Here is a 27,105-nt window from a genome sequence, read left to right on the forward strand (position 1 = left end):
GAAGCAAGGCTGATATAATTTTTGTGGCACCCCAAAGTTTTACTGGATCTCAGCTTTCATGTAGGGTAAAACCAGGCAGTTATGTGATGTGGTTGGATGAAGAGCAGGCCTGACTGTCCATGGTCCCTGGTGTTGGCACAGGATAGGATGAGACTCTGGTACGAATGCTGGGTATGCCTTCCTGGTAGATTCAGTTCTGCTGTGCATGTTGCTGCTGCTCTTTGAAAAACAGTTCCTCCCCCATAGATGGTACATACCCACACTCTACAAGGCAGCATTTAGCCCCTACTCTTAAATCATCTCTAGTCAGGATTTACCTGGTTATGGCTTCACGCCAGAAGTCTTGTTCACTTGCCTTTCATTCCTCGAGCACCTTAAATACTGGGTTGCTAGTTACTATGAGTGCAGTATCACATAGACATTTTTCTGTAGAAAGATGAATTCACTCCTCCTCCTTTGTCTGACATAGCCCAGATCTGTTCTTCTCCAGGGTGCATTGCAAGGCCTGTCAGTTGACTCAGACCTAATCCCATAGGGGAACTTTTCTGACTTATAAACAACCCTGGTGAAGTGGGCTAGCGAAAGGATCTGAGTCCTCGCTCCCACTTCCTTTACCCAGAGGCCTGCCTGACCTCAAGGGCTCCCCTTCCACTCTCCTGCGTGGCAGAGTCCTCGTAACCCCAACAAGGCTGGGCCCAGGATTCCTGGGGGGCTCAACCCCCAATCTTGTTGTGGTCACTTAGGGCAGGGGCTGGGGTGTCCCCACTCCAGGGTATTCTCTCTGCACTGGGCACTTCCCTGACCCACTGATCATTACATACAGTTCAAAGCAAATACAATTTATGAAACAGCAACCAATTTAAAAAAATAAGGAAAAAATGGGAAAGGTTAAAGGAAACATAACCCCGCTCTGTGGCACAGGGACATCACAACCAGTGTCTCTGGAATGTCAGGGAAGTTCAGACTGTTCCTCACATGTCCCAGGCCCTGGCTGTGCTGCAGGGATGCTGCGGGTCGGACACTTACTCTGGCAGTGGCCACACGCCCTCAGGCTTTAGGTGGCAGGACCCTTCTTCCCAGCATTGCCCCTGCCCCATCAGGGTTACAATCCCCCTCCGAGTCTGACCTGCAGGGCCTCTTGGCTGGGGGCATCTCCCTGTGCTGGGCCCACTGCCCAGGGTCCCCCTTGCTCTCCCCAGCTGCTCACCGCACCCGGCTCCACTCTGTCTCAGCTCCAGCTCCACCACTCTGTCCCAGCACTGCTTCTGCTCTGCCTCCAGCTCCCTGGGCTGCTTCTCTGGCCCCTCTGGCTCTGGTTGCTACAGCTCTGCTCCCCAGCTCCGCTTGGGCCCCTGCTTTCTCCTTAGCTCAGCCCCACTCTGTCTGACCTAGGCAATTCTGGCTCACAAGGAGGACGGGACCCCCCCGACCTCCTGACTCCCTGATTAGCCTGCCCACCCTGTCAATCAGGCTGACCTAGAGCATTGGCCTCTCCCCATTGCCCCTGGGGACTGTCTGTCTCAGGGTCCTGATTTTTCATCGACCCTTCCCCTTTCTTTTGGTACTGGGAGCTGTCCAACCAAAACACCCCCACTGAGTTTTAATCAGGGGACAACAGTCCCCTTACATGAGGTTCATTTGGCAGTGGGAGTTCTTTATCACCATTAGTTGATAAATGTATGTGTGTTAAGCGTACATTTTCAAAGCTTCCACTAATTTTTGAGTGGGATCCTGAAATGTGCCTTTTTTGTTCCAACTTTTTGCAAACTTCCTCTGTATTTGAGAGATGAGGAAGGTGAGGTTCTATCTTTTATTGGACTAACTTCTGTTGGTGAGAGAGACAAGGGAGGAATTGTGGGCCCAATTTTCAGCAGTGCTGACATCTATTCCATTGACTTCAGCTGGAGCTGTGGATTCTCACCGTCTCTGAATATCAGGCCCTTACACAAAAACAGCCATAATAGACAAGTCTTTCAGGTTTTGAACCTGATTCTGCAGCCCTTACACAAAGTCAGAAAGAGTTTTGACTGGGTATAGAGAGCATTGTCTAGTGGTTAGACTATGGGATTAGGTATCAGGAGATCTAGGTTCTTTCCAAACTCTGACACTGTCTCATTATCTGTCTGTCAGCAAGTCATTTATCATCTCTGTTTTCTGATCTCTAAAGTAGGATTGCTACAATACATACATAATAAATATACATAAATATAAAGGCATTTTGAGAACCTTGGATGAAAAGAGCTACACAGGTCCCTTAATATGTTGTTATAAAGGATTGTGTATAATCTAATATTTCTGTGTTGCTGGTAACAATAGCATGACAAAAATAAAATCATATTTTGCAAGGATAGCTGGAAAATGTCACTGTCTGCATTTTTTTGAATGGACCTCCAGGAAACCGAAAAGGCGGGGGGGGATCTGCACCCCACATTTTAAAGCACAAATGGAAGGCCCTTTCCATACTTCACTGTTTCACTAATAACCATTAATCTCTCATCTTAACAACTTCTTCTTCACTTTACAGTAATGTCATATTTACTGGGGAGTCATTCTTTGGATCAAGCATCACAAGAAAACTTAGGCTCAGTTATTACTTGAATGTATATACCTATCTTTCTCTTTTCATGTTTGCTGCATACCATTTTCTGTCTGTGCTTTCTTTTTTTACTACAGTAGTTCATCTAACAAAAAAAAAGCAATGGCACAAAAAAGCTAGCACAGAATGGGCAATGTTTAAAAAATGTTAAGGGAGGCAGTGTAGCTTAGTGGTTAGAACACTGGGTTGCCATTCGAGTGACCTGGGTTCTATTTCTGGCTCTGATACTGGGCTGCTGAATGACCAGGGGCAATTCACTTCCCCACTCTGTGCCTCAGTTTCCCCATCTGTAAAAGCACTTTGAGATCCAATGATGAAATGTGCTGCATAAGACCTAGGTATTATTTTAAGACCTCAATCCTGTGAATACCAACACATGTGAATAACTTTGCATGTGAGTTCAATGGTACCACTCACTTGTGTGAACTTACTCATGTGTATAAGTGTTTGCAGGACCAGGATCTTAGACCCTGATTCGTCAAAGAACTTAACTTTAAGCATGTAAGTAAAGTTGAATCCGGGCCTAAGACAGTAAGCAATTTGGAGCAAAAACTGCATCTTCCTGCAGATGGCCTGTATCTTGCATATTGCAGGTGCATGAAATACAAATAATAAATAATAATTAGGGGACCTGTCTAGATGCATTATTGTAGAAACTGATTTTTTGCCTAAATTGTCAAGCATTTTATTTTATCCTCACAATTTTTTCTTATCATTCTGCTGTAGCTCATTAATTCTTCTTCCATCTATCCCACGCACAACACACCCCGCACCCCCCACCATGAAAATATTTGTAGGCAACTCAACCTAGATGTCCCAAGCCTTCAAGTTGCTGAGCACCTCCCAAGAAGCGCTCAGAATCTCTCTGAATAATTGGGCCCTCAGGGTGCTAATGGAAGGATCTGTGACGTATTGGCTTTGTGTGTGAATGGTGTTGCTGTCTGGTGGCTGACACACCGAGAGGATGAGGGACTTACTACTACCACTAGTAGCTAAAAGAGTTTTTCTATAGCTCACATGCTAGAAATCTGCAATTTTGGACCTTATGAATTAGGATTCTAGTCCTGGCTCCTTAAGTATAGGTGTGAGTTATCAGGAGGAGTTGGGCCCTTGATTATTTTAGGGCTGAATATAGTGTTTTCTCTGAGTTTCCCCTTTTGCAGAATGTCATATCTATTTACTTTCCTCAAAGAGGTGTGTTGAGAATTAGTTGGCTAATGTTTGGAAGTACTTTGGAAGAGTGATCACTAAGACAATTTACAGAAGGCTTTTGATATGTTGGAGCATTAATTGAGGACTCAGGACTCAGTGTTGACCTATTGACATCAATATCCAATTAACTTCAGAGGGAGCACAGTTAGGCCAAAACTAAGTGCTTTTGAAAATCTGACCTGTTACTTCTGTTGTTTGTGCACTATATTTCTGTAAACTAATGCAATATAGGTTTGGCTTCCCAGAGCTAAGCTCACCCATGTAAGATACAATTGCTAATGTAGTAAAAATTGGGGTAAGCATGACTGCCTTGTGCTTCCAGTTATTTGAGCTGCAAAACAGATCTAAAAATATTATTACAAAACTTTCTGTTTGAAGGAACAAAATATGGACGCCATGTAGAATCAAGCACGTGGGTTTATTACGCACAGCGCTGGCGGAGTGTCACCTTGCTTATTAGGCTCAGAGACACTGCCAAACAATTGATTACAATGGCTTATATGGATTTTCCATGGGTGGAGGAAAATGAAGGGGTAGGCAGTCCCAAACCCCTGGATAGGTCTAGCAGCAAGACAAGATAAGCACAGTAGCCAATGGTCAAAAGGTTACATAAAGTCTCCGCCCCTGGTTTCAGGTTAACACATGACACTTAATTAGTACACAGGTGTTTTCCTTTAAACAATATATAGAGTGTGTTAGTATAAAATATATATGTTGAATTCTGATTTGGGATCCATAGGACTGAAGTAGCTCCGCCCAATTGTCCAACAGGTAGACACCTAGGAGTTAAAGCAAAAGGACAAATGAAAAGTATATAGCAATAAAGATTGTCTTTTAGTTGTTTATTTGTGTTTCTAAGGCAGGCACTGGCAATGGCTTGGAGGAGAGGTGCACATCTGTGAGAGGGAGGATATCATATCTCATACTGACATGTTTGAACTTCTTCCATAAACTCAAGGCTAGTGTAGGAAGCACCTCTTCTACAGAAGAAACAGGGCACCTTTCATTCCTTTGGTCTGTTTGCAACTTTGAGATAAAGCCCCCAATTATAATTTCCACCTGGCTTCTTGCTGACCAAGCTTATCTTAGCAAAAAGCAAGGTTGTCCTTTGTCTGTTCTGCTTCTTAGCTAATATTGTTCACTATTTGCTAGGCATCTATCTTCTTGACCAAACTCTGGATTTTTGGGCCTGTAAAAAGAGCTGACACATATCAGATTGTAACCATAAACAGCATATGGATTTTAGCCCTTCACTGTTAAAAAATGCATTAGAAGAGTTCCTGACTGGATCTTTTTACTTTATTTTATTGTATTGTGTTTTATTTTTGGGGATTAAAATTACAAATGTAGGTGGGGGTTATATTTGATCCACTGTAAGGATTATCACTTTGGGTTTTTGTTCATTCTTGCACAAATATTGTCAGTTTATGAAACTCCAGTATTAGGTGCAAAAAAACCCACAAAACAAAACAAAACCGTCCCATAGAGGAGAGTGTCTGACTTGCATGATGGGATGAAACTGCATTATTGTCTTGCATGATAGTTTCTGGAGCTAATCTTCTAGTTTAATGATTCGCACCCTTCTAGGGTGAATGTAAAACCTCAACTGCAGCAGCCAACCCTTCCAAGCCCTAACCCTTCCTTATACACCCAGCAACCACATTCCGCTCTCAGAAACTCCAGCAGAATTCACACTGACGTCAGTGGAAACTGCAAGTGAGAATCTGAGGGCAGAATTTTTCTGTATCAATGAACTGAGCATCTGGCCTTTATGCTGAGCCTCTGTGCTACACATCAGCTTGCCTCCCATTCAGCAGTTTCATATGATCCACGATGGAACATAGGTGCATCTAACTTGGGACTGTGCTTAGTTGCACAAGACTGAAGTTTGGAGCAATTCAGATTCCAGTGCAGCTTGGGAGTGCGCACAATTGAGTGGGAGGCGGGCAGTGATGATGCTCTGCAGGTTTGTCATGAAGGTCCTCATTCTGTAACCACTTCATGTTTAGGATTTGCAATGAAAGTTGTTAAAAGTTCCACCCCAGAATCAGAATTTTGTGTAAGGGAGGAATTTGCCATGGAACCACATACCAAAGGGACAAAACCCACTCCAAAGCAATGCCAGAAGCCTGAGCTCTACCAGTAGCCATACCTGTAGGAGTATGTGGGAACTACTGCTCTAGTCATGCTTATGAAGAGTGATGTGATCGCTGCATGCTTTAATACTTTGATATTGAGTCACGCGCGTGCTGTGTTCATGAAGGAGATCATGAAATAAGATAAAATGTTTCCAGGCCTTTGTTTTAATAGATCCAAATTCCATCTGCTGGAAATGAGAATAAAGCCCACTCTTTGTCTGATGACAATTCATTCTTTATCTGGAAAGAGATCTGGAGAGTTTTAGTATACAATGCACTGTAAACTGAGCGACATTTCTTTCAAGTGAAACTGATGCCTGATGTCCTGAATACTGACTGCTGTAGCTGCCCTAGTTCAGACATGCAAGTCAGTGTCCCCTGTGTAATTGTTTAATGTTGTAGCAAGTGTTGCTGTGAGCTTGAGAGTTCGCCATCAGATTTCAACCTAAAATATTGGAGAATGAAAATAAAGGACTTAAAAAAATAAAAGTGCAGGGGCATTATTCTGCTCATGGATTCAAAGGGTAGAATTTTGCCCTATAAGGAGAATCTGGGAACGATATAGGATTAGATTATTTAGCATAAATAAAATAGAGAGAACATCCTGTGGACATATGCAGTTGAGATCTTTGCTGCAAATAAGCGATCTGTCATTTTGAATGGAGAGGAATATTTTGACCTACATTCCAGAAGGGAGGTGTGGAAAAGCAAGGAATCCTGTTTTGAGAAAACCAGTGCAGGGATTCCTAGCTCCAAATTTAGAATAAATCCTGAGATAAGCTTTCGAGTTTCTTTGTACTGTAGCTCTGTCCCAATACACTTCCATGTCCTTGTGGTCACACTCTCACAGCATTGGTCTGGCTAATGCTTCTACCTACTGTCTTAAGGAAGCTGGTATTTAGTCCAATGAGCACAATTCTGGGAACTCAAAAGTTCCAGATCCAACTTTTGACTCCTTCTGTGGCCTTGAGCAAGTTACTTCTCCATCTGCAAACCAGAAATAATACAGTAGAATCCTTTTGTCTGCATTAAGAGGAATTCCCAATTAACACTGTATGCCATTTGAATTGTAAGGCAGGGAGCCCATCATGTATCTAGACAGGCCTGAGGAGTTGAGATGGACATGGAGGCTATACATAGCCAACATGTAGTTCATGCCCAGTTCCAACACACTTCCCTCCCTCCACTCTTCCGAATGAGCCTTCCTCTGGCCCTCTATGCATATTTGAAGAAGTCCCCCAACGACACAATCTCTGCCACTTGCTGCCTTCTTCAGCACTTGGCACCTTTGCCAGGAAGTTTATGCTTCCCATGACAATTTCTCACAGTCTTCACTCAACCAAAACTGGTGATTTTTGGAAAATGTAGATGGGCCCAAATCAAAGTGAACTTTGAGGAAGCCTTGGCCTAAACTTCATTGCTTGGGCTCATCCTTACTAGTAACCTCAGGCCAAAATGTGCAAACTTGAGTGCCTAAAGGGGTGCAACTAAATCAACCTCTAGGCATCTAGAGGCCTGATTTTTAGAGGTGCTGAGCACCCACAGTTCGTGGGACCTGGAGGGGCTCAGCATTATTTGAAATGAGGCCACTTGCCTAACTTTGGGCCCTAAATTTGCATCTCACTTACTAGAGCACTTGCTTTGCATACAGCTTTGAACCTTAGGCTGTTCACCCAAAGTGAACCTCTTTAGCTTTTGCAATTTGCTCATCATTATTAATAAGGTGAGTGAGAAGCTCACTTCCACTGGAGATCTGATGCACATATGATGCTCTGAACATTTCAGCACCACTTTCCATCTGACCTTCTCATCCCCTGGCAGCTGTAACTCCTCCTCCTTGAATCTCACCCCATCGTCCCTCCAATCTGTCTAAAACTCCGCTGCAAAAATCCTCTGCCTTGCCCAGCTCTGACTCTGCTCAGCCCTTCTTTCAAATAAGTTCACTTTAATAACTTCACCTTTTTGCTTCCTGCATCAGATTCAAACTCTTCATTCCCCATTTCAAATGTGTCTTACTTCTCCATGATTGTTCAGTCCCTGCTGCTCATCTAATGCACTCTTGCCCCCAAACCCACTTCTGTGCCTTCTTCCTTTCAGTCCCTACTCCCAAAATCCCCTTTGAGGGGTATGCCAATGGCACCCTCTTTTTCTTTAAGGCCTTTCACAAAAGCAGCTTCTCCTGAGAACTGTGCTTTTATATTTTAGTTGAACAAGCAAACAGAATCTCTGTGGTGTAACCCGCAAGGTGTATGCAGGACTCATCCAAGCAATCTTCCAAGTGATCTTACTGTCTTCACCTTCATTTTCCCTGAGTTAGATTTCTGAGCTTGCTGCATTCAGGTGAACCTGGGCTCGCAGGCCTCAAGGGAGATGCTACAGCCAGTGCAAATTAGAGTAGCCCCAAGGGTGCTCTAATTTTCAACAGGGACCAAATTGTCCCCCTGTGATCAAAGGATGTACTTTCTGAATGCCTCTTCTGCTATCAGAGGAACAGCCGTGTTAGTCTGTATTCGCAAAAAGAAAAGGAGTACTTGTGGCACCTTAGAGACTAACCAATTTATTTGAGCATGAGCTTTCGTGAGCTACAGCTCACTTCATCAGATGTTTACCGTGGAAACTGCAGCAGACTTTATATACATACAGAGAATATGAAACAATACCTCCTCCCACCCCACTGTCCTGCTGGTAATAGCTTATCTAAAGTGATCAACAGGTGGGCCATTTCCAGCACAAATCCAGGTTTTCTCCTGGGGGGTGGAGGGTGAGAAAACCTGGATTTGTGCTGGAAATGGCCCACCTGTTGATCACTTTAGATAAGCTATTACCAGCAGGACAGTGGGGTGGGAGGAGGTATTGTTTCATATTCTCTGTATGTATATAAAGTCTGCTGCAGTTTCCACGGTAAACATCTGATGAAGTGAGCTGTAGCTCACGAAAGCTCATGCTCAAATAAATTGGTTAGTCTCTAAGGTGCCACAAGTACTCCTTTTCTTCTGCTATCTGCAGCATTGCTTTTAGCTTCTGCAAAGAAATACAGGCAGTCATCACCAGTGTGACTGTAACTACACACTATACACATTTCAGGAAGCAATGGGAAAAGTCTATACTGCTAGGGGAAAAAATTATGTAGCCATTAATCTCTGCTCTGAAATTATAAGATGTGTCCATGTTTTGTGGGGAGTTTTATATAATGCATTTCATTGTTGTTTTACATATAAAAATACAAGGTACTGATCTCACTGGGCTACAGATATGGTGTTCACATTGACAATACTGTTTTAAAAAAAAACAATAATCCTTCTAAAACTCATCACCATCCAAAGATTTATCTTAAATAATATCAATTTCTCTAGGACATAACTCATTGTGATAGGCACCTTAGCAATTCCATCAGTCGATTAGCTTTAGATAAGATAGATAGTTGAGGGCCACAATAATGTGGATAAAGTGACATATTTTGCAATTGCCATTAGCTATAATGCCCAGATCAAGGTGGAACAATGTGTGCTGATTGTATGACCTGATTGTAGCCTGATTGTATGACCTGGGATAGCAGGGGACTGGACTTGGTGAGGCCCTTTCCCGTCCTATATCCTACATTCCTATGGTCTGAATGGCCACACCTCCTTGTAAAGATGAGAGTAGTCCAGTTTCTCATGGATCTGCATTTGTCCCACAAGCCACACCTTGTCCACCATACTTTAATCCTTTCAGGAGAATCCCTGAGGAGTGCCAGTAATTCAGCCTGCAGAAAGCTCACAGGTGCCAGTCCAAAGGTTAGCATGGAGTGGCCAGTGTGGGTCCAACTGCAGAGTGTCCCCTGAAGAACACACTTTCTCGTGGCATTAATATTCTAATAGGGCAACAAAATGAATTGCTAGAAGGCTGAAAGGCGTCAGAATGTTTTAAATTCTTATCAGTCAGAAGACACCCTCCTCATTTCCCCTACCATGAATATTGACTGGAATTAAATGGGTGAGAACTGGGTGTCCTGCAGTGCCATGTACGGAGCAATTGCTTAGGAATGTCTTTGTGGTCTGTGCTGTTTTGAAAATAATTTATTCTGAGTCCAGCACTTCTCTCATTCATCATCACTATGCACGGGCAGCTCATTTAATAGCCTAACAGGCACACAGCAGTTAGGGTGACCAGATAGCAAGTGTGAAAAATCGGGACAGTGGGTGGGGGTAATAGGAACCTATATAGGAAAAATCCCCAAATATTGGGACTGTCCCTATAAAATCGGGACATCTGGTCACCCTACCAGCACTTAAAGAGGGCATTGAGCTGAAAAGGCCAATTCTCCCTATCATCAGATATTGATACTGGCTAAATATTGGTGTTTGTCTTCTTAATGATAAAGCTGGCACTTCAGCCAGGTAAATGGAGCAGAAGCAGTATGGCAGACTAGGTAGAGAGGATAGTAACATTGGCTGCATGGGTATTATAGTGCTGCTCCCTCCCGCAACAGTGAATTCTCAGTTGTGGTTAGACACTGATGAATTACCATAGCTCCAGCAGTGTCCTCCTTGTATGTGAAACATTTATTTGGGATCTGATATATGAACAGCATCATGAAAGCAAGTTAAAGTGTACTGGTCTGCATTAACGGAGGGAAATTGATCACTTTTGCTTATTTTGTAGCCAAAAGCTGGGTCTCTTGGATCGGGTTCGTGGTACCAATACTAAAGGAAAGCTATTTACCCCTCTGAATGTAGATGCCATTGAAGAAAGTCCTTCTAAAGAGCCTAAGAATGTTGGCTTGAATAATAAGGAGCGTTTTCGCACTGCATTCCGAATGAAAGCGTATGCCTTTTGGCAAAGCTCAGAAGGTAGCACGTCTCTATTAATTCATTTTTAACCCTCCCAGATTCCTTCACCCTGTTACCATGGCTTTTTTTTTTTTAATCCATCTCTTTTTGAGACTTCATGACCTTCAAAATAGCAAATCAATGCGATTAAAATAATCTGGGGCAGACACAGTTACTCCTTGCCTTTGCGTGGACAATTTATGGAACATTGGGGGAAGATTTGGAAAATAATGCTGCAATCCAAGCAAAGCAATGCTCAAAATAAAGTGTATGTATTCCTCAAAACCAACCATGTTCTGTATTGATACGCTTTCAGTGGAACCCACTTATAGTCAGCGTGGAAATATGGGAACTCAGGGGCAGTGATTACATGTATCTAGGAAAGTCTAGTGACATTCTAGGCTAGTATAATCTACGCTCTTTTCAAGATTCCCTCAGTGTTTTTGTTGCAGTAACTTAAACTCACTGTAACCTTGCTCACATATACTCCCTCGGCCTTCTCTGAACTGGCCAATGTGTAACTTTGACACTCAGCTCCTTACACATCATCTGTGAATTTGGCCCATTGAGTCTTATCCCCTGCCTGAGAGAGAAGTGTAGCAAAAAAAACAACTCACGGAAGGTGTAAGACTGTGTGAGTTAAAGTAGGCCTGACCCTACTATGCTTTACTTTACACCTTCTTTCAGCTGCTTCGGATGCTAGTAACAGCATCTCAGACTCTCGTACATTGGTAGAGTAGGGTGTAGTAGGTCCAAGGCAGCCTAATTGCCATTGAAGCATTCTCAGTGTAACAGAGTCTAAATTAGTCCCTGGGCTCCTCCCACGTTGCTGCTGAATTTGGCCCTCAGTTTGTAGTGATGTAAAATGAAAATCCCAAATGGTCTCAGTTTATCAAGTGCAATTTGCAAATTATAATTTCAGTTATAAGGAACCTCTGGTTTTAGGATCACGGTCTCAGCCCAGAGCTGTGCCCTTGTAGCTGTGCCAAATGCTAGACGTGTACATGGGAAGGGAGGAAGGAATCATCACAGCACCTCAAGGCAGCAGAGCAGAAATCATGCTCCTCTGCCCTAGTGTGAACCCCCGAAGGAGGGAGCACCATATAGCAGAACCTTTTGTCTTGTCCCAGGCCACACATGCACACCTGTCCTCTTCTCTGCAGAACATCTCTCTGCACAGTGGGGATCTGCACCAAGCAGGGGGCTCACCTCACTTATACATCCCCCGTAAATCCTGTCCCACTTTGTGCAGGGGAACCACAGCAGTTGCACTGCCCAGAGAGCCTCTGTAGCCACAGGAACATGTGGGAGGTAGAGATTTGTACCTTACTGAATTTCTGTGAAAAAATACCTTTACTATAAAAAGGTTCCACTGTGGGCCTGATCCTTCTGCACCTCAGACTCCTGCTGAAGTCACTGAAATTTTGGGTGCACAGGGAATGCCTGAACGATCCTATATCCGCATTGGTCTGACATGCGGAAAATGTTCTTGCGGAACAAGTTCTTCAGAAAGGCAATAGGTCACCACCTGAGGGCAGGCTTTCAGCCACAACCTTCCATAAAATGGCCCTTGCCAATGGCAGTCATAGATCACATGGCATGTTTCTTTTCAACGTCTCCAGATCACATTTCCTCTTTTTTTTTTTCTTTTTTTTGTGGATGGCCCATTGAAGTCTGAATTACTGATTCTCCTCTTCATAATCTCACCACCTACAGTAGCTCCACTGGATTATAAATGGCTGTGAGTTCTCACACACGGCCCGATTATCATTCACTCACACGGGTGAAGTCAGTGAAGTAACACTGGGGTAAAACCAGTTCAAGTGAGAATAGAATCAAGCTCAAAAGATCTTTATCTTCATTTCACTCTAAATAGACTATTTTGGCAATGTTTTATTCTTTAAAACTCCTCGAAAATGGGAGGTCCTAAATCCAGTTGACAAGAAGGAAAGCTCTAGATGGTTCATGAAATGGCTAGAATTTTGGGAGACTTTCTGAAACCACAAAATGTCTTTGCATTCTCTTGGCCTGGTGTAGAAGAATGCAGGGGGACATCACCCTATTTAGAGAATAAGTGCTGGCCAAAGTAACCAAAGGAACTTCTCATGTGTGATTATTGACTGAAATTAGTTTATATTACTGACTTGGTTTAATATTGTTTTAAACAATGTTGTAAATTGTGGTCTGATTTTTACATGCATGTGTTTGACCTTCTTTACAGATGCAGGAACAGGGGATCCCATGACTGAAGACAGAGGTTACAGTAATGAGTTCCTTATGGAAGATATGATCCCCACATTGAAGGCAGCCATCCGAGCTGTCCGGTAAATTTCCTTTATGCTCATCAGTATTGGCTTTGACCTTTAATGCTTGGCCTACCGGAAATCACTGCATCATGTCACCAGGTTGTTCATTGTTGTTGGGTCTTTAAATGGAGTAGGCAGTTAGATCATAGTAGGCACTTGGAAGGGAGATAACTAGAGTCCGTCAAAAATTATCAGATGGAGTAGTTTTCTGTAGGAAAACTCATTGATTTCACAAAAAAATTGAACAAAAAATTATCAATGTTTCGCTTCAGTAATGTCAAAACACTTTGTTTTGAATTTATTACTTTGACTTTTATATTATTATTGCATAATTTATAATATAAAATGTCAAAATGATAAAGTGCTTTGACCTTACTGAAATTAAGTGCTTCAATAAGGTTGGAATTTTCATTTTTGTGGGGAATTGACTTTTCATTCTGATTCAAGACGAAAGGAAATTTTGAAATGTCAGAATTTTCCATGGAACAAAAATTCTGAATTTTGACCAGTTCCAGGGATAATAGGAAATAACAACGAAATGGTTTGGGGTGTGTGTGGATTTTTGAGTAGCTATTAAAAAAATCTCAATATTTGCAGCTTGGTAAAGCAATGATTAGTGAAGTACACAATGAATCAACAAACATTTAAAGCATTTAAACACCAGTAACAGTGGAATTATTTAGGTTGGTACTAAGGGATATAATGAGGATGAGAAAGATGATATTAAGAAAGGGAAAATGTAAGCAGAATAGCAGGATAAACTTCCTGGCAATTAGATCTATTAGCTTGGGAAATAATTTCTTTAGGAAATTGGTGGAAGCCTCGTTATTTGGGACATTTTTCATAGGTTCTAAGGTCAGAAGGGACCATTGTGATCATCTAGTCTGACCCCCTGTATAACACAGGCCATAGAACTTCCCCAAAATAATCCCTAGAGCAGATCTTTTAGAAAACCATCCAAACTTGATTTAAAAATTCTGAGTGATGGAGAATCCTTGGTAAATTGTTCCAAATTAAATGAGACAGGACAAAACCATTCCCTATGTACTATAGGAAACAAACCTTCAATGCTGTGCAAATGGCCTAGAACACCTAATAGGTCTTTTCAATCTGTACTATTTATGATTTATCCTAATATTTTTGCTGATTATAGAACATAATTAGACATTTGGATATATCTGGCATATGATATTTTAATATCTTCATTCTTCCAGCAAAGCTTTCTTAATTAAATTTGAAAACAACCTTCTGTTAAGATTTTCTACTGAAAATTACAAGAAATATTTATGTGAAATCTTGTGGATATTTTTCAACACAGAAAGCCCCTCATTTCCTGGGTAGGAATGGACACACAATCCTGTGGCCTCCAGCTGACCCAAATGTCACCTCCGTTCCCCATTACAGTTTTTACATTCTAATAGACCCAGGGCCCAGACTGTAACTGAAGATGTGTGACGCATCTTGCTTGGTATCACAAGAAACATGCTTCAGAGTGTGAATGCTGGCAATAGAGGTCAATTCCAAGGTTCAGTAATGCACACCACACATCTAGGATAGGAAACCAGCTCAGTAGCAGCTTGCTGTTCCCCCACTCAGAAAATAACACTAAAGCCACAGAAAAATCGACTTTCCTTGCAGTTGTACTCACTATTGATAGCTGTTAATTCTTCACCATAACCTGACTGTCTTCCAGGTGAAAGAGCCATGCAAGAGTAGGTGCTAGAGTGCCTCAGACTCTGTTGAGCACATCCAACGTAGGGACAATTCAAAGAGGGTGTCCACCATTCTTTGAATATGCTGGCAGCTGTAGCAGAAGCCTAAGGGCCTTGTTCAGAAGTGTCCTTAAATAATGAGTGCACCCAGTCAATGAGTACATGTGCATGCGGTGTCCCATCTAAAATTTTGACTTAGGGTATATCTGCGGTGCAAAAAAAGGAATCCATCCACGTTAACTGACTGTATTCAAATAGCACTGAAGACACGGTGACTCAGTTTTTAACTCAGGTTAGCAGCTCAAGTTAAACCCCAGATTTCCCTATCAGCTTTGACTCAAGCTGCTAACCTAGGTTGCTGTGTCTTCACTGCTATTTTAACCCAAGTTAGCTAACCTGAGTTAAAAACAAAGCTTTTTTTTTTTTGCAGCATAGATGTATCCTTGGGGTGTGTCTGTTACCCGGGGTTCCTTAAACCCAAAGTTCTCAGTAACATTACTCTCTGTGAGGCAGTACCAGGAAATAAACCAAGGGAGATGCACCTCTCTCTGTTATGTGGTTGGCACAAATCACACAAAATCAAGTGATTTCACTTAAAGCCTTCACTTTATGAGTCTCCAGCACTCTCGCCAGAATGTCTTTACTCAGAGTCTCTGCTTTATTTAGTCTCAAGCACACAAACACAATAGGTTATAGAGCACCCCAAACAATAGTTACCCGTAGTCTGGAGAGGTCTCAAGTGGTCAAATTACAAGATTCAAGTGGCCAGCTATACGCCTGTCACTGGGGATTCCAAGAGATGTCCAGAAGGTCAAATCCAAATTCCTCGGATGTGTCTACCCCTTTTATGTTAGTAACTACTACAATTACATCAATGTGTTAATCAAAGAAAAACCTTTAAGAAAGCGTTTTTTAAGTCGTTAGTTATATAGATTTGTCTTTGCAGAATCTGCAGTCTTATGGTCTCCGACACACACACACACCAAAAATCAAATATAGATAGACTTCCTGTTTTTCACAGACACTTACCCCAGCATCTCAGAGATGACACAGAGTCAGGCTCACTCCATGTGGTCGTTGCCTCCTCCCTCCCAGCTTTGCCTTAGTTATGCTAAGTTCCTGCAAAGGCCTACTAAATGGCTAACTGCAGTAAGCAGAATAATTGATAGTCCATCCCAGAGACTTGTGTTGGTGGGGCCCGCGCTAGCGTGTTAACAATAGTAGTGTGGACATTGCCACTCTGGCAGAGGCTCAGGCTAGCCACCCAACCTCAGAGCATTGTACTCCCTGGGTCCGAGTTTGGGTGGCAAGCCCAAGACTGAACTGATGCTGCAACATCCACACCGCTGTTTTTCACATACCAGCATGAGCCCAGCTGGTTCATGTCTGTCCACCTAGGCGGGGAGGCTTGCTCCAGCTGCAGTGTAGTCATACCCTTAGAGACAATGCAGACGTATCTCTGAATTACAATAGGAAATGGCACTTCAGGGATCAAATTCTACTACTGCCCTACTGGAGGCTTGCCTGCTAATATATGGTCTCTAACACCTCTAAATTAACCCACGCTGGTTTATAGTTTAGAGACTGGGTGGTTCATTATTTTTCTCCTCTAAAGTAAAGCTCATATAAACTAATGGAAGCAACAAATAAGAAGGGAAAATGCCATATAGATGATCTTTCTTTCACAAACTCCAATATTGTACCTCTCAGAATATTAATGTATTTTGCCCTTATATACACTTTAAATTTATGGACACAAGATCAAGGACTGGTTTAAAGCTAGCTAATATATGTTACTGCAGCATCATTTGAAAGATATGTTTATTCATTTATTTTACATGGATTTTTTTCATTTTACCACATTAGACCAGTAACCTTAAGACTGAGTTGTCTGCATGATATTTACACACAGGAATAAATTAGCATCTCTCTCCAGCTCTGTGCAACCCCAGTTGATTAATTCACTTTCTATGTAAGCTCAATGGGATATGAACCTAATATATATATATAGTTTACACAGACATGGAATGCTAACTGGAAGTAATTCATTAAAAAGCTCTTAAAGGATGCTTTGGCTTATGATCAGTTAATATTTGAAATTGAAACGCAGATCAGGTTCAAAATGGTTCAGCCTGCTATACATTTTACAAATTATCTTTAAGAGCATAAGAACGGTCATACTGAATCAGACCAATGGTTCATCTAGCCCAGTATCCTGTCTTCCGACAGTGGCCAATGCCAGGTGCTTCAGAGGGAATGAACAGAACAATCATTGAGTGATCCATCCTCTGTCAACCACTCCCAGCTTTTGGCGATCAGAGCGTGGAGTTGCATCCCTGTTCATCTGGGCTAATAGTCATTGATGGACCTATCCTCCAGGAACTTATCTAGTTCTTTTTTGAACCCCATTACAGTTTTGGCTTTCACAACATTCCCTGGCAATGAGTTCCACAGATTGACTGTAGGTTGTGTGAAGAAGTATTTCCTTTTGTTTGTTTTAAACCTGCTGCCTATTAATTTTATTGGGTGACCCCTAGTTCTTGTGTTATGTGAAGGAGTAAATACAACTTCCTTATTTCCTTTCTCTACACCAATCACAGTTTTATAGACCCTTTATCATATCTCTTCTTGATCGTCTCTTTTCCAAGCTGTAAAGTTCCAGTCTTTTTAATCTCTCCTCCTGTATAGTAAGTTGAACCAAAACTCCCGAAACAAACACTCCTATACTTTGTTGTATAAAATCCAGATCCAGCTCTGACTTTTATGGCCTGGGGCCTTGCCTAATTAGAATGATATTGGGAAGATCTACTGTGCCCATATGTATTTCTAGGAAAGTCTAGCCTGCTAATGATGAATAGCAAAATATGAAATCTGTTCTTAACAATGATTTATTATTAGATATTCCCTGCATGTGACTTATTGTCTCGGGTTGACGTAATATCACATGTTCAATTCTTTATCATGCAAAGAATGTTGCCTGACTAGAGCTTCACCTATAATTGACCATTGTGCTGTTTATGTAGGGGGCTAATAATTGTTCGATTTACTATGCAGAATTCTACAGTTTCGTCTCTATAAAAAAAAATTCAAGGAGACTTTGAGGCCTTATGATGTAAAGGATGTGATAGAGCAATATTCAGCAGGGCACCTTGATATGCTTTCCAGAATAAAATACCTTCAGGCAAGGTAAGATCGCTGCAAGAATGTGATAAATGTAGAGCGTGTGTGTGTGATGGGGAAGTGCAGTTGTTCTGTGTATGTGCTAGACAGCTCACCCTAACTCGACATGCTGCTAATGACACAGGAACAAAGGTGGTTCCTTCCAGCATCAGTCAGAGAAGCTTTAAACTATCCAGCACACAACAATAGCCAGTTTATCAACTCACCCCTTGAAAATAGTTTGGGAGTGTCTCCTCTAAGAGGGAAAGATAAACAAGTAGTTATGATAACCACATATGAAAGGAACATTGTTTAGTAGTTAAAGTAAGCACCTGGGAGTCATAAGCCCTGGAAATGACTCTCAGCTTTGCAACTGATTCTCTGTGTGACCCTGGGCAAGTCACCTATCTCATCTGTACAGACAACATATAAAAGTAAAGTAGTAGTTGTATTATATGGCAACCATTCCTGGGCCTGATTCTCTATTGACCTGCACCTTGTGTGATCATTTAGACAAAAGTGATTGCTGCCAAATGAGAACGTAGCGATTTAGATTCACTTTGCACGGGTGTAAAATAAAAGACCACAAAAGGTGCAAGGTAATGAAGAATCAGGCCTGGAGCTGTTACAGATCTTCAGATAGAAACAAACAGTTGAGCCATCCAAGAGGGTTTATTGTAGTGTTGTTTGATTTCTCTTGAGCTAAGCAAATTCAATTCAACTCTGTTGTTTGGTTGGACCTGGGGGAACTTATCTTTCACCTTTTAAAAACAAGCTACACTGTTCTTTTTCTTTCTACTTCGTAGTTTGTATTAATTTATTTTTCAATATAGTTTGTTCTATGTGTTCTGCATATTTAGTGTCTTCTGTTCCACTTCACTTTTATTAACGTTATATGACAGTGGCTATTCTCCTTAATTAAAGTAACTTCTAATACATAGATTTTAAGGCCAGAAGAAACCACTGTGATCATGTAGTCTGACCTCCTGCATAACACAGGGCATGGACTTTCACCAAGTAATTCTTGCATCTAGCCTGTAGCTTGTGATTGAATTAGAGCAAGGGACTTAGTTGCCTAAGTCCCATTTTCAAAGGTAACTTAGTCATTTAGGAGCCTAAATCTCATTAGATGTCAATATGGAAATTGGGTAGCTAGCTCCTTTCTGCTCCTTTGTAAATCTCAGCCTAGATTCTTACCCATACTTACCTGAACCTTTGGATTCTGCATAATTTGAATGGAAATTTCAGAAAAGCAAGTGGTTTTCTTAGCTTTCCAGGTCTTTCACTTCTGGTCATGTTGGAAGTACCAAGATGGCTTTTCATGCTATGTTTTAACACTTCTAGATTAGAAGTGTTTAAACATGGGGAAATAATTTTAAAAGAAGTTAGTGGAACATGTGAGAGGCTCCAAAATGTTCCATCCAGTTTGGTTCCAAATGCAAGCGAATGTTTTGCAGGTGGGATTCTTTGTGCAGCCTGAAGTGTCTATTTTTTTGTTTCAAACCACTAAAATAATTCATCATAATGAAAACTATGATGATAACTAAATATGAAAACTGCCAGAAATTTATTAGATTATTGAAATGGTTGTAGAGGATTGCAAATATTGAGCCAAATTCTGTTGGATTAAATCTAGAGTGTCTCCACTGAAATCACTGGGATCAGCAGCTGTTTTTGAGTATTTCTGTAAATCAAGCCACTAATTTAGGTACATAAATATGGATTTTGGTGCTATTTTTAAATGCCTAAGATTGAAAATTGTGGCCTAAGTGACTTACCTGTGGCCACACAATGAGTCGGTGGCTGAGCTGGGAATCCCAGTCTATTGCCCTAACACTAAACTCACTCCCTCATTGTACTGTTGAGATATAGATTGCTGGAGGGATACTGAGCAGTTTTCATTTCCTGCAGGTATTTAAAGAAGACCTTGTGCACGTTTATCATATCTTGTTCTTTTCTTCTTTCAGAGTAGATATGATTTTTACCCCTGGACCTCCATCTACTCCCAAGCATAAGAAATCCCAGAAGGGAGGAGCTTTTTCTTACCCTTCACAACAATCTCCCAGGTGAAGTTATTCTGCTTAACATTTTGTGCAGGCTATAATAGAAATAAAGTGGCCATTCATGTCCTAAAATTTTTGCAGTTACTTCAGTCACCTAACCAACATGCTACCATGTTAACAGATGTTGAATGTGAAATGCTCTCAGTTGGAATGAGCACGTTATCATAAGATAGTGGATTTTTGGTTGACAAATTACATGCTGGACAAATATCCTTCTCTTAATTTAACTGCTCAGAAATAGGGATGGCAGAAAAAAGACGTGATGTTCTGTAATGGGTTGAAGGTGTTGTATAAGAACATTGGATGGTGAACCTGATTCACTACTAGGCTAATCCAGTTTTACTTCAGTGTAGCTCTGTTGATTTTGATTCCCACTAAACCAATGTACAACTGTGGTGACGTGGTAGCTAGTCAGATCTGGGTTTTTATATATACTTGGCTTGTAAGCTTTTTGGGGAAATGGCCATCTTTTTGTTCTGTGTTCGTATAGTGCCTGGCACAATGGGGTCCTGGTCTATGACTCGGGTTCCTAGGTGCTAAAATAATAATAATAATGAATAAGCCTTTACTTCTGTTATCTTATGCAAATAACTTACTGTAACAAAATGGAACATGAAGTGCTAACAAGACTGTTGGTTCCTTTTAGAAATGAACAATATGTAGCCAAAGCATCCACAGCAGATACTGAAGACCAAAGTATGATGGGCAAATTTGTTAAAGTTGAAAGACAGGTATGTAGTTTCAGGACTAAAAGAAAGACGTTTATGTTAGTTTTCCATGAGCTGCTAGTTAACTGAATAGTGCATAAAGAAAAGGAGTACTTGTGGCACCTTAGAGACTAACTAATTTATTTGAGCATGAGCTTTCGTGAGCTACAGCTCACTTCATCAGATGCATACCGTGGAAACTGCAGCAGACTTTATATATACACAGAGAATATGAAACAATACCTCCTCCCACCCCACTGTCCTGGGCTAGCACCAGCAGGAGAATGAATTTGTGGGGGGGGGGTGGAGGGTGAGAAAACCTGGATTTGTGCTGGAAATGGCCCACCTGATGATCACTTTAGATAAGCTATTACCAGCAGGACAGTGGGGTGGGAGGAGGTATTGTTTCATATTCTCTGTGTATATATAAAGTCTGCTGCAGTTTCCACGGTATGCATCTGATGAAGTGAGCTGTAGCTCACGAAAGCTCATGCTCAAATAAATTGGTTAGTCTCTAAGGTGCCACAAGTACTCCTTTTCTTTTTGCGAATACAGACTAACACGGCTGTTACTCTGAAACCTGAATAGTGCATGTTTTTACAAAGCAGTTGGTGCATCTTCATTTTGGTTGGTGGGATGGCCCCATGCCATGAAGTTTCAATCCAGATTTCCTACCTCCTCAAAATTCATCATTGTTCAGATCTGGTGCTTAGATTTTGGGGCTATCCCTGAATATTTGTCTGTACTTCATACTCCTTTTGCTGATGCTGATAGGGTATTCAGAAGGATAGCCTCTACTTGAGAGGTGCCTTTTTGTGCCTGCAGTTGAATTGTCCATGCAGGTCAAGGCACTTGTACTTCTAAATATATGACTGTGTGTGCAAAAAATGTGGACGTGCAGTGGCTTGGATTTTCATCAGCGGTTTATTTTGTGGATGTAAAAATGCAGGCACAAATTGTTCCCACAGGAAAAGGAAGTCAAGCTGAGCTTTAACCCTCGCTCAGAAGCAACAACTAGGGGTTCAGTATCCAGGGCAGTTCAGTCCTTGGCCTTTCTATTGTGGTTGACAATAAAAGCTACTGATCATGATGTGGGTCTTAGTGATATGGACACTTGCCCATTGGGAACAGAACTCAGACCATGGCAACAACTTTTGATCACTATTTATATCTTCTGGGCTTAAACTACGGACTGAGCCCTGAAAAAAAGAAAGAAGTTTGTTTTCTCAGAATTCATAGAGTCGGATATAAAAGTTCAGGTCAATGGATCAGGCAGCTAAAACACACTTGGCACTCACAGGCTCCAATGAGAAAAGTACAGCATTCTCCTGTAGCTGCCTTGGTGACAGTGGTAACATATCATTGCTGAGGAAAGTGTGCCAGTGGAAACAACTGGTGTTTGTTGCATTGAATGACCAGCCATGAACCATTTGAAATCTCACAACTGCTATTTTTCAGGTTCACGACATGGGGAAGAAACTGGATTTTCTAGTCGATATGCACTTGCAACATATGGAGCAGCTGCAAGTACAAGTCACTGAGTTGTGTCCTTTGAAAGAAGCTGCCTCTCCAGCAGAAGAAAAAAGAGAGGAAAACAGATACTCCGAATTGAAAAGCATAATCTACAAATACTCAGAGCCTTGCACTCATGAAACTCCTTATAACTTCCACCAGGTTCCAGTACACAAAGTCGGTCCATATGGTTTCTTAGCACAGGATCCAATGAATTATTCACGCCCTTTTTCATTAGGTGGGCAAAACTCTGGCAAGTTGCAGGCCATGCCTTCTTCGACTTCATATGCAGAAAGGCCGACAGTTTTGCCTATACTCACATTCATAGACTCCCGAGTTAGGTACCAGTCCCCAGGGGACTTGCAGAGCCCCAATTCCGACAGGATATCTCCAAGGCAGAAAAGGAGCTTGACAAGAGACAGCGACACCCCATTATCCCTTCTTTCCGTCAACCATGAGGAGCTTGAACGCTCCCCGAGTGGATTCAGTATCTCCCAAGACAAAGAAGACTTCCCTTTTGGCCCAAATGGGGGATCAACCTGGATGAGAGAGAAACGCTACCTAGCAGAGGGCGAAACAGACACAGATACTGACCCTTTTACACCAAGTGGCTCCATGCCTCTGTCTTCAACAGGGGATGGGATTTCGGATTCAGTATGGACCCCTTCAAACAAGCCAGTTTAAAAATGGTTGTGGGGGCTCCACTGGTTGACTTCTCCGTGTAATGTAAACATACTTTGTATAGCTCACTTACTGCACACCCAATGCTTACTAGTTCAAAACACCGATGGCTGCATAAGATGCATGTGATATTAGTGATAGTCATTCTGCACCATTTCATACAATTTACTAATGCAGTTTTTTTCATGCCACCAAAACTAAGCAGCAGAGTTTTGAGCATGGTTTGCATGACTTTACACTATATAAATGGTACAGCTAATTTCTTCTGTGACACATATCTCGCTGATGTTCGTCAATATAATGAGGGTTAGAGCAATGCCAGGTGAGATGTGACAGTTCATGCTACTTTTTTTAAACAGAGCAACAAAGTAAGGATCGTTTCAGGAGCAATGTTCTGATGTGGAAACATATATAAATTATTTGTTCCATATCAATGCCCGTTTTCCAATGCAAGTGAATAATTCTCTCTCCAGACTAGCCAGAATCTTCCAAAAATTTCAGCAGGGAAAAGGTCAGATCGAAGCGTGTTACTGATTAAACATAATTTCTGTAGCTGAAAGGTTTCAGAGTAGTAGCCATGTTAATGTGTATCCACAAAGAGAACAGGAGGACTTGTGGCACCTTAGAGACTAACAAATTTATCTGAGCATAAGCTTTCGTGAGCTACAGCCAACTTCATCGGATGCATAGAATGGAACATATAGTAAGATATATAGATATCTATACATACAGATAAGTTAGAAGTTAACATACAAACTGTGAGAGGCTAATTAGTTAAGATGAGCTATTATCAGCAGGAGAAAAAAACTTTTGTAGTGATAATCAAGATGGTCCATTTAGACAATGTGAGGATACTTAACTTAAGGAAATAGATTCAATAAATGGACACAAATCTGACATCAGGAATCATAACATGCAAAAACCAGTAGGAGAACACTTCAACCTCTGTGGCCACTCAGTAAAAGATCAAAGGGTGGCAATTTTGCAACAGAAAAGCTTCAAAAACAGACTTCAACCAGAAACTGCTGAGCTTGAATTCATATGCAAACTAGATACCATTAACTTGGGTTTGAATAGAGACTGGGAGTGGCTGGGTCATTACACATATTGAATCTATTTCCCCATGTTAAGTATCCTCACGCTTTCTTGTCAACTGTCTAAATGGGCCATCTTGATTATCACTACAAAAGTTTTTTTCTCCTGCTGTTAATATATATATCTTCTTCCTATATGTTCCATTCTGTGCATCCAATGAAGTGAGATGTAGCTCACGAAAGCTTATGCTCTAATAAATTTTTTAGTCTCTAAGGTGCCACAAGTACTCTTGTTCTTTTTGTAGCTGAAAGAGTTCTCATGTCCCCTATCATACAAGTATCAGTGTATCAAATGCAGTGTAAAACAGAAATTAGGGACAGTTTGAGATTTGCAAAGCCACTTGAGGGAATTAGAAACATGTATTCCATTAATGCAAATCATGCTTTGAAAATCTCCATCGGAGGTTATAAAACCACCACCAGTGTGATTACAATCAATCTTATTTTGTAGAAAATAGTTTGCTCGTTCTATTTATTTGTAATAGGGCCAAACTTCCCACTGAGATTGGTACAAAACTACCATCAGCTGCAAAAGAAAGTGTATTTCATGTAGGGAACTCCTGGGTTTTATTCCTAGCTCTTTTACTGAGTCATGTCATGTTGGGTAAGTCACTTAATTTCTCTGTGCCTCAGTTTCCCCATCTGTAAAATGGGGGTGATACTTCCCTACCTCATATGGGGGTGGAGGCTCAATTCACTGATGTTTTTAAAGCGTTTTGAGACCCTCCAATGTAAGGCACACTAGGAGTGCAAAGTACATCTACACTATTTAATGGGAGTTCCACATTCAGGATGTTGGCAGGAAATGGCCTATTGTTTCTTATGTAAACGGACTAATCTAAATAAATGTATGACACGTTTAATAGCATAGTTCTAAACAATGCCACAACCACGGACAGATCCATTCCCTAGCCCCATCCAGGTATCTCAACTGGGCACAGCAGCTTTTTGAGAGAGAGTGAGGAAAGAAACTTTCCCATACGGCCATGGGGCAACAATGGAACCACTGCTTGGGAAATGTTCCAGCCTACTGGCTGGAGTCACCACTACCAAGGGAATAGTGGAGCATAGGAACCAGGATGTATACTCTAGACCTGGCCTGCTCAAGCCTACCCTGTGTGCTGGGGCATGGCAGCTGCTGTAAAGCAGAGCTCCAAGCTGTGCAGGGGGTCGTGTACCGGATGTGACTCATCACCAGATCCTAATGCCTTCGCTCCTTATGTAGTGGAGCCGTACAGGCTCTGGCGCACATCCTCAAAGGCAGGGCCGCCCAGAGGATTCAGGGGGGGCTGGGGTCTTCGGTGGCGGGGGTCCTTCCACTCTGGGTCTTCAGAGCACTTCGCCGAAGGCATGGAGCAGAAGGACCCCCCACCACCACCAAATTGCCGCCGAAGACCCGGAGTGGAAGAAGTGGCGGTGGGTCTTCATCGATGGGTCCTTCACTCCGGGTGTGTTCGGCGGCACTGAAGGACCTGCTGCCGAAGTGCCGCCGAAAACTCTCATGGGGGCCCCTGCAGGGCCTGGGGCAAATTGCCCCATTCCCCCCCCCTCCCCCGGCGGCCCTGCTTAAAGGTATTTATGCCCCTAACGCCCATTGATTTCAGTGGAAGTTAGGAGCCTAAGAGCCTTTGAAGGTGTGTGCCTCTGTGTTACTCCATACGCACCTGCAAAGGGTTAGCAATGGGAACTGGTCCTGAGTATTAGAGTGATGACCAACAAGAACTACTGAGTTACTACAAAATATATCAAAAGGTTACTCTTTATCTCACTGGAACCTGATATGAAACACGACAGTGAGCTATTACAGTGACTCCTGCTAGATCTTGCCTGTTAATAAGGAAGTTAATGCTGGCCACCACTGTAGTTGCGCCTTATCTTGTGATGACAACCTGCCTAGCTGCCCCGTGCCCTCCCCTTTACCCGAACAACTGATTTGCCATCACAGGGCTATTGAGAGGTTGCAATCACAGTACTGCATTATCCTCAGTAGACTCTAGGGACTGCGCTGCGTGGCCTAACAGGTTATATCTATATAATGAGTGACTCAGCCATGATTCTGTGTTTTCCACAAGAGGCTTCCTAGCGATGTATGCTAAGCTTTCAGGCCCATATGCTGAGGCGTTGTGCAGTCCTTCCTCAAGTAAAGCTCTTCCTTGCTCTTCTGTGGGTGTCTGATCGAGGAAGAACAGAGTGAAACCTAAGGTGTAGACTGTACAATTTAGCAGAGCCAGGGGCAGTGTGGAGCTAGCATCCCCAAGGGGGAACACCAACAGGTAGGAATGTTTTCCCTGGAGCCAATGGCCAGGCAGATCCATGCACCTGCTTCTGCAGCCTTTCGTGAGGTGCAACTTCCTATCCTCCATCCACACAGCAACCCAGCACTGCTGGCTGGTGCCTGGGCGTAGAGCTAGAGCTACAAGACCCCTGCCCATCACTACAACCTTACCCTTCACTGGGCATCCCCATGAGAACCAGACACCATCTGACCCGTAACTTAGGGTCCTCAAGATTGGGCCCACTGAAAGCTTTGCCTGAGTAAGGACTTAAGGATTTGGCCCACAGAAGCCACAATGAAGTGACCGTTGTTTGTGTTGCTGGGACCGTCCTGTAGCGATAAAGCTTAGCATTGTTAGCACACGTGGTCCTGCAGCAGGGTAGTGAAATGCTTCGGCCAGGTTTTCCAGTGTGCTCCTGCCGCAGGGTTTCGCACATGCACGTTACACACGGCACTTCAGGGGAAAGGTTCCATGTTGGTTTCTGCCCATCTATCATTGTGTCTATTTATTGACACTTCAAAGAGTTGCTGGTACCTCATGAAAATCATTTTATTTAGGAACCATTCTGCTTGTGTGTTAGATTTTTTGGGGGGCGGAGAGAGGGGGCTTTTGTCTTTTCTCATTCTTCACAACCATGTGAAAGAATATGGGATCTTTTTTTCCTCAAGAGTTGACCTGCTCCTGCTGCTGCTTCCTGAAATCATAATCCATCACTTCTTCATCTGGCGCAAGTTGTCTTTGTTCCACTCGAATCAATGAAGTGGCATCATTTTATCCCAGCTGGGGATCTGTCCTGTTAATGACTTCAGGTGACAAACTCACTGTGAGCTAGATCTTC

The 27,105-nt window shown here is 42.3% G+C and overlaps 1 protein-coding gene across 2 annotated transcripts in view; it reads left to right on the forward strand.

Moving 5' to 3' along the window:
* The window catches only part of KCNQ3 (potassium voltage-gated channel subfamily Q member 3), a 272,480-nt gene extending 248,344 nt beyond the window's left edge, over window positions 1-24,136 (forward strand). For both annotated transcript variants that reach the window (XM_048841688.2, XM_048841689.2), the window contains 6 exons: window positions 10,591-10,778; window positions 12,979-13,081; window positions 17,830-17,961; window positions 19,902-20,000; window positions 20,644-20,728; window positions 22,163-24,136. In XM_048841688.2, coding sequence (XP_048697645.1) covers window positions 10,591-10,778; window positions 12,979-13,081; window positions 17,830-17,961; window positions 19,902-20,000; window positions 20,644-20,728; window positions 22,163-22,900 — 1,345 coding nt within the window. In that variant the 3' untranslated portion in view covers window positions 22,901-24,136. The remainder of the gene's footprint in view (window positions 1-10,590; window positions 10,779-12,978; window positions 13,082-17,829; window positions 17,962-19,901; window positions 20,001-20,643; window positions 20,729-22,162) is intronic.
* Window positions 24,137-27,105: the final 2,969 nt, after the last annotated feature.

Source organism: Caretta caretta, chromosome 2 (assembly GCF_965140235.1).
Source record: "Caretta caretta isolate rCarCar2 chromosome 2, rCarCar1.hap1, whole genome shotgun sequence".
Classification (NCBI taxonomy): Eukaryota; Metazoa; Chordata; order Testudines; family Cheloniidae; genus Caretta; species Caretta caretta.